Source organism: Vipera ursinii (genome assembly GCF_947247035.1).
Source record: "Vipera ursinii genome assembly, chromosome: 1".
NCBI classification, from domain to species: Eukaryota; Metazoa; Chordata; class Lepidosauria; order Squamata; family Viperidae; genus Vipera; species Vipera ursinii.
In genome coordinates this window covers 54,845,846-54,860,845 of record NC_139512.1, presented here as the reverse complement: position 1 = coordinate 54,860,845, position 15,000 = coordinate 54,845,846, and the positions used below count along the sequence as shown (strand labels likewise).

At 38.4% G+C, this 15,000-nt stretch overlaps 1 protein-coding gene across 4 annotated transcripts in view; it reads right to left on the bottom strand.

The window, feature by feature from the left end:
- Positions 1 to 15,000, bottom strand: part of RALGAPA1 (Ral GTPase activating protein catalytic subunit alpha 1) — a 142,167-nt gene that overhangs the window by 103,111 nt on the left and 24,056 nt on the right. For all 4 annotated transcript variants that reach the window (XR_014492269.1, XR_014492270.1, XM_083360894.1 and 1 more), the window contains exons 13-16: positions 11,763 to 11,911; positions 11,255 to 11,384; positions 9,514 to 9,751; positions 7,247 to 7,408 (exon numbers count right to left, since the gene is read on the bottom strand). Coding sequence is in view for 2 of the 4 variants with exons in the window: in XM_083360894.1 (XP_083217020.1) it covers positions 7,247 to 7,408; positions 9,514 to 9,751; positions 11,255 to 11,384; positions 11,763 to 11,911 (679 nt within the window). In the remaining 2 variants the exon portion in view is untranslated. The remainder of the gene's footprint in view (positions 1 to 7,246; positions 7,409 to 9,513; positions 9,752 to 11,254; positions 11,385 to 11,762; positions 11,912 to 15,000) is intronic.

Here is a 15,000-nt window from a genome sequence, read left to right as displayed (position 1 = left end):
GTTTTATTTTCAGGGATAATTTAATCTTTTATTTGTCTTTTAACTTTGTATTTTGTATTGGTATGATTTTAAAATGCCCTGTAAACCGCCCTGAGTCCTTCGGGAAAGGGCGGTATATAAATCTAATAAAATCTAAAATCTAAATCTAAATTCAAAGCATGCCACAATAACAAATTACAAGATGTGCCTTGTAAATGGAAAGAAAGACAATAAGAAGAAAACAAAACACAAAAACGCCACTTAAACACAAAATGAAATCTCAACTAACTTAATTTTTTGGATCTAAATTACCATATTTCGTTGCCTCAACACAGCAGGTATTGCTTTTAAAGTTCATTTTTTAATGAAATGGAAAGAAAAAATATTAACATAAGAAATAACAATATGTTATTTAAGTTAAATTTAATTTAGCTTTGGTTGTTTAAAAGAGTATATTGGAAAAGACTGTTATTAATCATGGTATTTTGTTCTAATACTGTTCCTCACAGCTTAGTTTCCTCATTTCCTATTCCTTTTCAAAACTCGGCAATATTAATTCAATGATAATCTAAAGAAAAATGGGTATCAGCTTGAATGTTTGCTTCATTTAAAAAAAACCTGAAATGGATAAACCAAACTTTAAATAAATTGACCAAAGGTAAAGTAAGAATGTGGTTTTGGTAAAATATTATATGTTTCCCATAATATTTTAGATTAAAATGCTGTTTCATCTTTAATGCAGGCTCCCTCTGGATTAAACATGTAGGCATATTGCCATGTTCAATCACAATTCTTTAGCATGTTTTCCACACCAATTTTACTTTCTATAATTGCATGGAAAATATGATGTATTGTGACATTTAAAATAGATTTAAACGCTATTTTAAGATTTAAAATCGAGTTTAAAATAGAGAGGGGGGAGGAAACAATTTATGTTTTACAACCATTAACAGGCTTTTTTTTGTTTCTTAAATGTATAATTATTTTCTTCTGTCAATTTCAGTTCTTTAGAAAAGGAAATGAATTTTCTGTTTTTCAAGTTAAGATTGATCAAGATTGAGATTTAAGGGTAGTTGGTTTTATTTAGGCTGCTCCTGATCTGCAAAAATACTAATGGGTTTGTAACAGAAAACTCAAGTCAATTGTATTTAGTTCTTGTTAAAGTATTCCTTTCAAACAGCAACATTCAAATTTTGTTTTCAAGGAGAGATATGCAATGTCAGAAATTCAGAAAGTGAATAAATGAAAAATGACCTGACTAAGTGAAAAGGGCAATATCATGTCCAACACTTCTTGACCCTATGGACCATAGCATGCCAAGCCCTCCTGTCTCCTGGAGTTTGCCCAATTTCATGTTCATCTTTAATAGCATTTCTAGGCAAATACTTAAAGAATGACACTTCATAGGAAAGGCAAAAATCAAATGCTGATTCCTTACATTCCCAAGTTGGGCAAAAAAGCATGCAAATTTTAAAAAGTTTTCCCCAAACTCTTGGGAATGAAGAAGACTTAAGATTAAATTTGTAATCTATTTATAACCTATTTCAGGGGTCGGCAACCTGAAAAAGGAAAAGAGCCACTGGGAACCGGTTCCATCACACATAAAAAAAGTGGGAGCCGCGTGCGTGCGTCCATGCACGGGCAAAAAAAGTTTTACGCATGTGCAAAACGGTTTTTTCTTGCGCATGCGCGGACGCGCACGGTTGCCATTTTTTTATGTGTGATGGAACCGGTTCCTGGTTGCGTGACGGCGACGGCCCGTTTGCAGAGCTACCGCCTTCGGCAGCCTGCAAACGTGCCGCGGCAGCTTTCTCAAAGAGCGGCACCGCTGCCCGTTCGCGCGGAGGTACGCGCGCACCTCTCCAAAGGTTTGGGGAGGTGCGCGCGCACCTACGCTCATTCGGAGAGGTGCGCGCGCACCTCTCGGAATGGGCAGCGGCGCCGCTTATTGGGAAAGCTGCTGCGGCCTGTCTGCAGAGCTGCCGCTTTCGACAGCCTGCAAACGTGCCGCGTCAGCTTTCTCAAAGAGCGGCGCCGCTGCCCGTTCGCGTGGAGGTACGCGCGCACCTCTCCAAAGGTTTGGGGAGGTGCGCGCGCACCTACACTCGTTCAGAGAGGTGTGTGCGCACCTCTCGGAATGGGCAGCGGCGCCGCTTGTTGGGAAAGCTGCCACGGCCGTCTGCAGAGCTGCCACTTTTGGCAGCCTGCAAACGTGCTGTGGCAGCTTTCTCAAAGAGCGGCGCCGCTGCCCGTTCACGCGGAGGTATGCACGCACCTCTCCAAAGGTTTGGGGAGGTGCGCACGCACCTCCGCCCATTCGGAGAGGTGCACGTGCACCTCTCCAAACGGGCAGTGCCACTCTCCATTTGGAGAGGTGCACGCACACCACTGCCCGTTTGAAGAGGTGCGCGCGCACCGGGCGGCTGGGAGCCGCAGGAGACGGCTCAAAGAGCCGCATGCGGCTCTGGAGCCGCGGGTTGCCGACCTGTGACCTGTTTGATACTTTTTTCTTTACAAAATGAATTTTGACTACTACTCCAGATACTAAAATTCTGCAAAATGAAAACAAAGTTGGTACCATTCTATTGTTAAATAGAAATCTAAAGCAAAAAATTAGGAGGAGTCTGATAAGTCTCTTACTAACAAAAATATAAATTTCTCATGAACTAACATTATATTTGCTTATTCTGTAATACATTCTCATTTTTAGTTTCGATCATTCTTAAAGCTAAAGCTTCCCATATTCCAATTGGGGATGGTAATCAGATTTATAATTTATAATTCTAGTCCCTTCCCTACCAGAAGGAAAAAAAGTTGAAGTAACCAAATTTATGTCTCTGATTAGTGGCCGAGAGGGAGCAATTAAGGAGGAGATACTATTTATTAAGATTTGGTACAAGTACATATTTGTAGAGTGAATTCTAATTAGGATTGTCCTTTATGGATTTTATTTCATATCATTTTATTGTGATGCTATGTTTTGCCCCAATTTGTCTGTTAACTGTTTTTCATTTTCATATAGTTCTAGATATTCCATCCATATGTTCAGTGGAGCCAAAGTAAGCAAAGCAACAAAAATCAATTTTGGTGACACCACAAGACACTATAAAAATGTGGTGTCTGCTCCCAATACAAACAAGAGTATACGAGGAACAATTCACAGATCAGTTATTACTTAAAGAGTAACTGAATATGTCATAAAGCAGTAAATATTTTTATATAAACACCTTTTTAAATGATAAGCTCTCCTTACTAGGATTTAAACTTATAATGAAGATGCTGCCTCATAAGTTTTAAATAATACTGTCCTGAAATCTTAAAAATGCCACTTGATTTAGGAATAACTGGCAAACTGAACAGTAGGATACATAAGAATTAAGCAAAATCGGGATCATTTTATATCAGTGAAATATGTTGCTCTTATGCTGACCAGAACTTTTCAAGAAATGAACTGCAAAATACTTCTCCAAAGCACATTAAAATGATAAACTTGGAACAACTCTTTGTTTGTTTTCCGGTGGAAAATGCAAATGGAATGCTTTTGTTTTTATTTTTTCTGATAAGGGACTATTTTAAGATAGTAGGATATCAAGTATTTTAAGATATTTCCAATTTTTCTTTAATTGTTCAAGGTGAACATCACAAAAAAATGAACTGCCCAATTCTGAATCATACATTAAGTTGAGAATGTATGGGGGAAAAACAGGAAATGGGGTTACGAAATATATTATTATTCTAAATTATAAATAATGTGGGAAGAAAGATTCATATATTGCTATCAGCCTTTATTTTATGAAGGAATTCTCAGATCTATATAATTTTTTTAGGAAAGTGTAGTTCCATTATCAAATCACTATCATTCTTGTACACAGAAACTAACTACACAGTATAAGAAAACGCAAGGAACATAATGGATTTCTTCCCCTTTGGTTATATTGATATTTTCACAAGAAAAGAAAGGATTCAGTCCTTTGTTCACTGGCTTGCTTCCTGTTATTGACTTTAGAGCTAGATATTGATGAAATCCCTTCCACTAGGTTTCAAAGTAACACAAGTGGGATAAACTATGCTTGTTTGCTCACATTCAAAAGTCAGAAAGAGGTATGCAAACTGATAAGCGTAAGCAACATGATTACTGCTGACCGAAAGCTAGTTTAGAAATTTTAAAAATGAACGCATTTTGCCTTCTACGCTATGGTTGACTTCCAGATAAATATTGGTTTTGGGACTTTTCTCAGCTTTATTTTGAATCTTCTTGAAAAATTATCTCTGAAAAAGCTATGTTTCATTAGAGCATGCAGATAAAGCAAAAGTCTAAAAACATTGTGAGGACTGCAATGCATTTTATTGTGCAAGCTAAAGGACCTTAACCTCCACCAACAGGCATTATCTGGTCCACATTCCCACCTGTCTCCAGCTCTTTCACTCATATGTACACCTCACAAATCTGCATATTGTTTTATCTGATTTTATATCCAACACTGCCTGATGAGTTTCCAAGGTATCAAAATATCAAAAATTTCTTTCAATCCTCAAAGAATGAAAATCACACAATATTAGTTTGCATAAGAATCAGAATTTCTGACATATAATATCAAATAACTGCAATATACTTAGAGAACAGACATAAACTACTTTGCAACTTGGCCTTGGGCCTGTAGCAAAACAGATTATAGTTGGAATGACTAAATAGGGATACGCAAAGCACATAAACAAGGCACTTTGTAACATGTAGGAACACAAAGCAGTTCTCTGAATTGTTAAAGCAGACAACTATTCCGAGATGTTTCTGCATGTGTGTTTGCATATGCACTTCATTTCAAGTGATCCTGGAATAAATTTCTAACAGTGTTCAATGCACATGAATGCTGCAAAAGATTCAGGTGCTTTAATGATATGGAAAAAAAAAAACGCCCTTCTCTCATCTATGTAGCATGAGTCACCTCTTGTGAATGTTTTTCAGAGTCCTAGAAGTATTTCCCCAGTGATATGAATAACTAGTTTGAACATTAATGCAATAATATTACATGTTGCTGTAGAATGATACGTAGATGGCGTATATACATAAAAGTATACATAAAAGTGCAGCTCAAATATTTAAAATTTTAAACTTAGGTATGTAAAATTAAGGAAATATCTCAGGATATTTTTCTTCTTTATGCTTATACAAAGGAACATCTGGATGCAGCTATTTATAAATTGCATAAAGTATACCACTACACTACCCTGTATAAAAGTGATTATGGGAATATTTCTGAAATTAAAATAAACTATTAAATATACAGAATGAGATCTATTTGGGATTTGAAACTAATTTTGTTTGGTAAAGATGGAAAGTGACTGATAGGAGAAAGCCAGGAAACTAGTTCTGTTCATTCAACTGTTCTGAATTGGTGCCTTCTGGATGTTTTGGATTAGAATTCATTTTCATACCTTGGAATGATGGAAGTTTTAGTCCACAACCATTTGAGGGCATTAGGTTAAGAAAGGCTAAGCTTACAATGACTGACTGCATCTCTGAAGCCTTTTCCAGTCTTATGCTGAGATGCCAGATATTGAACTTAAGACCACCTTCATGCAAAGCGTATATTTTAGATTTGGTAGGGAGACAAGAGCTGGACAGACCTTAAAGATGGGATGTACAAGATATGTGCGAGGGTTATGAAGCAGCCAGGTGACTCAGATTATTGGCCTACCCTATTATATATTTATTTATTTTATTATTTATTAATGGGACTTATATCCCGCCCTATCTCCCGAAGGACTCAGGGCGGCTAACAACAAAACATATAATAAATACAGAAATTAATATGAACTTTCATTCACTAAAGGTTCTCTCTAGTCTTTACTTACATGGATATCATAATTCCTAGTTGACAAACTGCTGTCTGATGTGCATTTCAAATACTTTAAGACTGAGGCTTGAAGACAATACTATAATAATCTTGCAAGTTACGATGGTAATTTCTTTCAATCTTTCCTTAGCATTCTAAATACATTACATATATTAAATACATTATGTATTTAGCTTTCTAAATACAGTTTGGTGTATTCACTAGAGTTTTCTGACTAGAAAGACAGAGAATCCTTCCTAACCATCCACTATTTCCTCATAGTTTTTATGGCTTATAGCTCTTAAATACTAGGGAGAAAGAAGACAAATGGACATTTAACATTTAAATCTCTATGTGTGTCTTCCTAATAAGCAATTCTGGCATTAGGCTTATTCATCTTAGTACAATACAGATGAAATACTTAGCATAAGAAAAGTAAGTTTGGTTACAAATCAAATTTGAACATGAAGAGAAGTCTTAAGCCATGTATCTCATAACTGAGCTTCCCATCAATCTATTTTAATGATTTTTAAAACCTAACCTATGTATCTGTAGTTTTTAAACATTAGCCAGAAAATTTCTGATAAATTTCTGATATGCCATTTGATGTATTAACAATTTGCAAAAAGAATCAGGATTTAGTATTTTCTTATTATTCTATATATTTCTGTAAAAATACACATTGCCACAAGCTATTATGTTACTTAAAATGGTCACTAAGCATGTAAGAATAATGATGATCAAACCACTGAACTGTTGTATCTGGAAAATAGTCTTAAATTAGAAATGCATTATTTAAGATTAAGTTCTCCTAATATTTTTACACTTTTTAATAGGTAATACAGCACTGATCTCTTTATCAAATTCAGAAAATGGAAGCATTCAGTGTTTTTTTTAGCATTTATTCCAAAATTCTAGAAATTCATATCTTAAGTAACTTCTGCAATTAATTGCACTTTTTTGGCTATGGTAGTTTTAAACTGTTTTTTAACCTTTTCATATTTGATATTAATTATATTTTTATTTTCACAATGAGATTTTGTGACTGAGCCTAAGACTTTTTAGGAAGGGAAAATAAAAACTAAAATGATATTACTAAAATTCAGGAAACTTCAAGAAGACATACCTATAATAGGCCACTTTTAAAATGTCAAATCTAGATTCCAGCTTTGTTAGTTGATGCATATATACTGGTTTATAGTACCAAAATATAACAACTACATATTTAGATACAAGTATTAAATAATCTATATTTTACAATCAGAACTGTTTCATCCAATACAGGGCATAAATTGCCTGAAACATGCATACACCATGTAAACACAATACAGATAAAACATATGCAGGAAATCATTTATGTATAGTTAGATGTATTTAACCATTATTTTTTTTCTGATTTCGCACCACCAATATCTATGTTTTCTGTAACATACCAACTGTTTTCTGTCGCACTATGCTTCTGGCCTTTTCTGTTCCTGGAGATCCCGTAGTTGTTGCACTGCGTTGTCTCATTGGGGCCTGCCCAGGTTGATCACGGCTCCAGCCTTTCGAAAATGATTTGTCTACAGAGGCTTTTTGAAACTCATGTCCAATACCTGATATGGGAGCATTCATACAAACACTGAGAATTATGTAGGCATAATAATTTAGAGTAACATTATAAGAAATGAAGATAAATGCTATTGTAATAAAAGTTTAATAGATGGTTTTGATTCAAGCACACCTTTACTAAACCAGTGGTCTCCAAACTTTCCGGCTCAGTGGACTGGTGGTGGTGGCAGCAGTGGGGCAGAGGGGAGAGGGTTTGCTTTTGCATGCATGCATTACTTTCACAAATACAGCTTTGTACGCGCACATGCTTGCCCACCCAAACAGGCATGGCCTGACATTGGGCCACGGACCGGGGGTTGGGGACCCTTGTACTAAACTATATCCAAGATTTATCTAAATATCAAAAAAGAAGTTAATTACAATTAATATGTGTAATTTCAGTCATATAAAGAAGCTTCCTCCCTATAGGTAATCTACCATGCCTATTAATTTAAATTTGAATGTATTCTTACAGCAATCCTGTAGGATATGTTTTTTTTTCTTGTAAAGACTCTTGAGCCAAATTTGATTTGGGGGACTATGGGGACTTTTTGGCAACAATACAGAAGTGGTTTAACTCCTGCCTTGCTTCTACTTGGGAGACAAGACAGAGGCAAAAGTTTCAAAAGTTTTTTCAAAAACCTTTTTTAAAAAAATTAACTCTTGATACTTTATAAAAATTACTATCCACATAATCTGCTACTGATAAAACCAAATCCTTTGACCTAGTTCAGGGGTAGGCAACCTCGGCTCTTTTATGACTCATGGACTTCAACTCCCAGAATTCAGAACTCTTCTTAATCAACAGTGTATTTCCTACTTTAAAAAAAATCCATGGTGAAGTGGAATCCTTTTTCTTATGTTTCTGATGACCATATTATTACTTTACATAGCAACTAAGAGTGCTGATAAATGAACAGATTCAATTTCTTCATAAAATTGTATGTGATTTTAATGAGGGTTAAGTTTCTTAAAACCAAACTAGAATCTGAAATATTTGCTGCTTGAACTCTGTATGCTGATCTCTTGGTTAAACCTTCCAGAAGAATGGGAACATGTCCTGACTTATTCTATTTTTAAAAAGTAATTATAGAATGACGAAACTGTGTATATTTTATCTAGACAGTTCCCACCCTGATGGCATTCCAGAAGACTTTACAGACCTGGCTGCTATCCCAGATCTTAAGATAGAATGGATTGTTAGATGTGTTTGTCACAGGTTTTGAAGTTAGTGGTCTAGGCTTGCCATTTTGTTCACTTCCCTTATTGTATTTTTTAAATTGATCTTATTGTACAGGTAGTCCTCGACTTACAGCAGTTCATTTAGTGACTGTTCAAAGTTACAACATCACTGAAAAATGTGGGTTATGACCAGTGCTTTTTTTGTAAAAGAAAAATGTGCCGGAACTCACACGTCATACAATCCGCCTTGCCTACCCTACAAGGTTCCATCCAAAAAAGGTGCCGGAACTCCGTTCTGAGTGTTCTATGAGAAAAAAAGCCCTAGTTATGACTATTTTCACCCTTACGACCATTGCAGCATCCCCATGGTCATGTGAATAAAATTCAGTCAGTTAGCAACTGACTCACATTTATGATGGTTGCAGTGTCCTGGGAACATGTGTTCACCTTTTGCGATCTTCTGACAAGCAAAGTCAATGGGGAAGCCAGATTCACTTAACAATCGTGTTACTAACTTAATAACTGCCGTGATTCCTTTAACAACTGTGTTACTAACTTAACAACTGCAGTGATTCATTTAACAACTGTGGCAAGAAATTTCATGACGTGGGGGCAAAACTCACTTAACAAATGTCTCACTTAGCAACATAAATTTTGGGCTCAATTGTGGTCGTAAGTCGAGGACTACCTGTATTTGTTTTTATATTAGGAATTGCCCAGAAATGGTTTGGAGTGGGGCATAGCAGAAGTCAAGAAACACACAATACAGTATTTATTATTATATTTATTTTATATTAGTAATAGATTATATAAAAAGAGGTGGGTTTTTTTTTAAAAGGAATACCATATGCTGTAGCTCTGGACTCCTTTGTTTTTGGATCATAATTTTTCAACTTTAATTAAATCACAACTGAATAATATCACTTACCTTTGCCCTTATGCTTTTTTTGTTTCTGCTCACTTAATTTATCGAGTGGTAGATCACTGAGGTCCAAGCTGTATAGGTTTCTAGCCAATACTTTTGTCAGAGTTTCCATAGTTAATGACCACTCTGTGGCCAACTCTTCCCAATATGTCAGTGATGACAATACTGCTAAAAGGTCATCCCAAAGTTCTCGGGAAATGTACACATTTAAATTTGCTTTGATCCAAGCTACAATAAGAGTCTACAAAAAAAATATAAAAGAAGAAAATGTATATTTTGTAGCAGAACAACTGAAATCTCAATCATGTTTAACTTATTAAAATTATGAAAGTGCATAATGCAGCTTCAGTGTGTTTAATCTTTTATTTCTGGGCTTGTCTCTCTTTTCATCCTACATCATTAAATGTCTCTATGAATCTCTTTCTCTACTAACCCTTTCTTCTTTTGTCTAACCACTTTCCTTTTTACTCATTTCTTGCCAAAACTCACAACGTCATTTCCCAACCTAGGATCATTTTCCCTCTCTGTGTCTTTCAACATTCGCCCTTCCTGTAGGTTAGGGGAAAATAAGCCCTCCTCGCATATAGCCTTTTGGAGGATTTGAACCTGTCGCTACACATGATGTTGTATCAGACAATTAAACCTGACACCAGCAAAAAAGCTAGAAAACATTATGAGCACTGTTCAGATTAGCACTATGAATGTGAAATTGGTCAGTTAAAAAAAATCCAATAAATTACAAAGATAAATTTTATATAAAATGTTATTGCAGCATTATTCTGCAGTTAGGCTATATACTGTTATCCAGTAATGTAGCTTTTTCTTCTTTATAGACATCTAAATTTAAACTTTTGTTTTCACATATTATCTATCTGATTTAGAAAGTTTATCTTTACTTAATAATTACACTGGCACATATGAGAAATGTCTGTCCGCTTAGTTTTTCTTCCATCCATCAGAAAAACCAGGCTAGCTGCTGGAGGCAATTTTGGTGTGTGTGTTTTCCAAAAGTAGCCATATGTATACCTTCACAAGAAGGAGTAATGCTCTGTGTTCTGTTGCTGAAACTAGCCACTAAATATCTTTAAGAACTTAGTAACAGGATATAAAAAGACACACACACACACATACACACAAAATGTGCCTATTCTTGCAATGTCTGTATGATATACAATATAGTTGTGTTATTAAATGTTAATGATGTCCTAAGTCAGGAGTCCCCAACCTCCAGTCCGTGGACCAGTACCGGGCCACAGGATGCCAGGAACCAGTCAGCACAAACAAGCGAAGCTCCATTTGCAGGATGCAGGCAGCACACAAAACCATGCACCCTCCAGTCCGTGGAAAAAGCTCTCTCCATGGAACCAGTCCCTGGTACCCAAAAGGTTGGGGACCTCTGTCCTAAATTATCCAATGAAATTAGCAAATCTCACCAAACTTGGTTTTGTATGTGTGGGGAATTGCTTTATTTGACGTTGTTATACACGACTTAGTTTTAGCTCCATTACAGATAATTAACTATTTTTATGTAAACAAATCAGAAGAAATATTTAAAGATAAATACATTTCATCGGTGTTTCTGCTATTTATAAATAAAAATATTCATCACTGAGCATTCCGACTGTTCTGAGAACTAACATATAAGAATGTAAATAACTAATAATTTCATACAGTAGACTAATGAATGAAAGCCATCTCATCTATAATATTTGGAATAATTAAAATATTAAATGTATTAATTTGCCTGAAAAAGAGGACCAGCAAGCCTTCCTGCTAAAGTCAAATTCTTTCTTCCTTGATACTGTAGAAAAATTTGCGATGGTATTTTCAATACTGATTCTGTTACTCGGAGCAGCACAAGCAGCATCTGTTCCCTGCAAAACAGCATTAGCATTAAAGTCAATTAATTAGCTTTATTACTGAAAATCGGGCACTCTCCAGAAAATAAGGATGAACAAAAATCAAAGATATACAGGCTATGAAATAAATTGTATTCAACTTTTTCAATTCCAAAGTGTTAATTAAGTGGGAGAGAGATACGTGCCATATTATTAAACAGAAATACTTTACCAAGTTTTCTTGTCCATTGTCACTTGTACCACCATGTAGCGGTAGATATTAAGAATGCGTTTACACATATCTGTATGCTCATCTAACAAACTTAAATAAATTGTATTCAACTTTTTCAATTCCAAAGTGTTAATTAAGTGGGAGAGAGATACGTGCCATATTATTAAACAGAAATACTTTACCAAGTTTTCTTGTCCATTGTCACTTGTACCACCATGTAGCGGTAGATATTAAGAATGCGTTTACACATATCTGTATGCTCATCTAACAAACTTTTAATCTCATTTGCTGGCTCAAGAAGAAATATATTTGAGGAATTTGTTATAAACACCTGTAATTAAAACAAAAATAATTATACTAGGAAATCAGCAATGTATTACCATACTGATTACAAAGAGGAAACAAATTCATCTGGATTAATTGAATAAAATTTAACTGAGCATTCTTTAAAGAGTGATTTCCAAAACAAATATCAAACAATTTTTCAAATTCAGAGCAGTTGTCTGAAACACAGAGAGTGAATATGTGCTGATATTTTGATAATCACACTGCTAGGTTCTTCACAGATCATCTCAAACTCAATGTGTTAAGAGATATCACATTCCTATAAGTCACCAGGGTTCAATCATATGGCATGTTCACAACTTGCTAGCCACTAGCCAACAATTGATAATTTTTCTCCCTGTTTAAATTATGTTGATGTTTATTTGTACTATCTCCTTCATAAGTGATGCTGACACTCTATATGTTTATTTAATGATTTGGCCCTCAGTTTTTAATTCTGCATTTTGTGCAATACTGAGTTGTCCAATATAACTATCCTAATACTGGAAATTGATTTATATACTCCATTGGTTCTTAGTTTTGGGAGTTTATTCTTATTACAGGGCAGTAGTTGTCTTAGTGTGAGCCTGATCATCATAATAAGAAAGCTAACAGCTGTTTTTAAAGCAATTTGCAGGTATAGGGCTGCCCCTGCTTGAAAAAGCTAGCCTGGCATTAAAAAAGTGCAAGAAAGAACACAATTTCTTAGGTAGGTATTTCTCATTTGAAACTAAAAGTACAACTGGAATTCTTGTGCTGCCATGATATTTCTTGATAAATATTATTAAATTGGTGAGACAAATTCCTTAGATGGATAATTTCTATTACCGTATTTTCCGGCGTATAAGACGACTTTTGAACCCCTGAAAATCTTCTCAAAAGTTTGGGGGTCGTCTTATATGCCGGGTCGTCTTATACGCCAGGAAAAAAAAACTCCGGCGCGGCTCCGGGACACGGCTGGGCGGGAGCGTCGGGCAGCTCTCCCCACGCGAAGGCGGCGCTGCCCACTGGCTCTTGGCCCGAGGGGAGGGCCTTGCGCCCGCCGGACTCACCTGTCACCAGCACCGCTCTCCCCCCCGCGGGGATGTGCTTCCACCGGGCGGTGCTGTCGGAGACGAGCCAGCCTGGTGGCCGGGATCGGAGCTGCGTGCCGGACTAAGAGGCTGTTTCGTGAGGCGAGAGGGCGGCGGGAGGGGGGAAGGAGGAGGAGGAGTCCCCAGACGTGGCAGCTCTTCCCGCCGCCCGTGGAGCGAGGTCGGTGTCCTCATCAGCCGCCTTTGCCTTGGCCAGAGGGATGCAGGGTGAGGCGAGAGGGCGGCGGGAGGGGGGAAGGAGGCGCCGTGAGCAGCTGCTACTGCCTGCCCTGCTTTTTGCAAGCAGGCTTCCAGCAGCGGGAGGCTCTGGGATGAGCTTTGGCACGTCTTCCCTGTGCTGTGCTCTGTCGGTGGCTCAAATCCGGAGTCTCAGCCTCCCAGCTGATCAGCGGAGCAACGAGCGGCTGGCAGGCCAGGTAGCCGGGTTGCTGCACGGATTCCCCCCCCACTTCGGTTGATTGTCGAGCCCGGGGCTTGACAGCCGCTCCTGCTCAAAAGGCAGGGTTCAGCAGCCGGTGAGGCGCTCGTGCGGAGCTCTCCCAGAGCTGGCGGGCCAAACGGGGACTGGCCTCGCCTGCTCTGCGCCAGAGTGGTACCCGCGGAGGCGGCCAAGGCCAAGCAGGGCAAGGCCGCTCCTGCTCAAAAGGCAGGGTTCGGCAGCCAGCGAGGCACTCACGCGGGGCAATGGGGGAGAAGCAGGCTGATCGCCTTACAGGTACCTGGGACTCTGACGCACTTTCCCGGCCATGTGTGCCCCAAAGAAGCGCTGATCAGAAGTCAATCTGGTTGCTGCACTACAAGTCCCTGGGGAGGGCGGGGCCTCGCTCTGCGCCTGCGCGCGCCCTCTGTAGGGTTCTTGCAGGCCGCTGCCAAGCAGCATGCTTTCCGGCAGCAAGTGAGCTGGGAAGGAGCGGAGCAGGTGCCCAGGAAAAGCAGCCACACCGAGAGGCTGCACGCCCAGTCCAGCTCCATGAGGGGCAGGGTGGGAAGCTGGCCGGGAAGAGGGACTGGGAGCCCGGGCTGAGCGCGCCTCGGCCGACAGTGAGAGGGAAGCGCACGAGTTCTAAAAAAGAGGCTGCGGGCGGAGCTGCCCTGCCCTGCGCCCAATGGGAGAAGTTCAAGGCCTGGGGGGGAAGCAGGAGGGGCGCCGGCCGTGGCGGGGTGGTGGCTGCCTTCTGGCGCTGCCTGCCGCCCGGGAAACACTGCGCCTCGGGGGCCGGCAGAAGCGCGGGAGCAGCGGGAGGGCCGGCGGGGCCAGTCGGGCCTTCGCCTCCTCTGCGATGGGCAGGGCATGTAAGTATTTTCCGGCATATAAGACAAAACCTTGAAAAACTTCTTAAAAGTAGGGGGTCGTCTTATACGCCGGGTCGTCTTATACGCCGGAAAATACGGTACTAATTGATGAAGAAGTCTGACAATTTTATCTTACTTATTGTTCCAAATATTACTTCTATATTTTGGGGGATACTTTTGTCATCCTTCCAATTACACTTCATAAATACAAATATAAATATTTTAACAAGTGTTAAATATTTTGGTTTGCAAACTGAATTATGTATTTTGCCAGCACTAGTTATTAGTGATCTCATATGATATTTTTAGCAAGGGAAGTGATCTGATGCAGTACTGAAGTAACAGTTTGCATATGTCCCCTTCTTAAACTTTGTACTGTAGTTTAGATATCCATAATAATCTCATCTCATCAGAGCATGCAAGAACAACAAAACAAAATAAAAAATCGAGGAAAAAGTTATTAGAAGAAGGGATAGAACTTGAATGGTGGGCGTACCTCCAAATACAATCGTGATATATGAAGGATAAAAAGAATGGGGAATAAAACTAGAACACACAGAATTAGATAAAATTTTATTAGGAACGGAGGAAAAAGAGATAAAAAGGATATATCAATATGTATTGGAACAGGATATGTTGGAAGAGCAAGTAAAAGATACAATGTTAATTTGGAGTACAAATTTTAGTTACGGTATTGATTTAGACAACT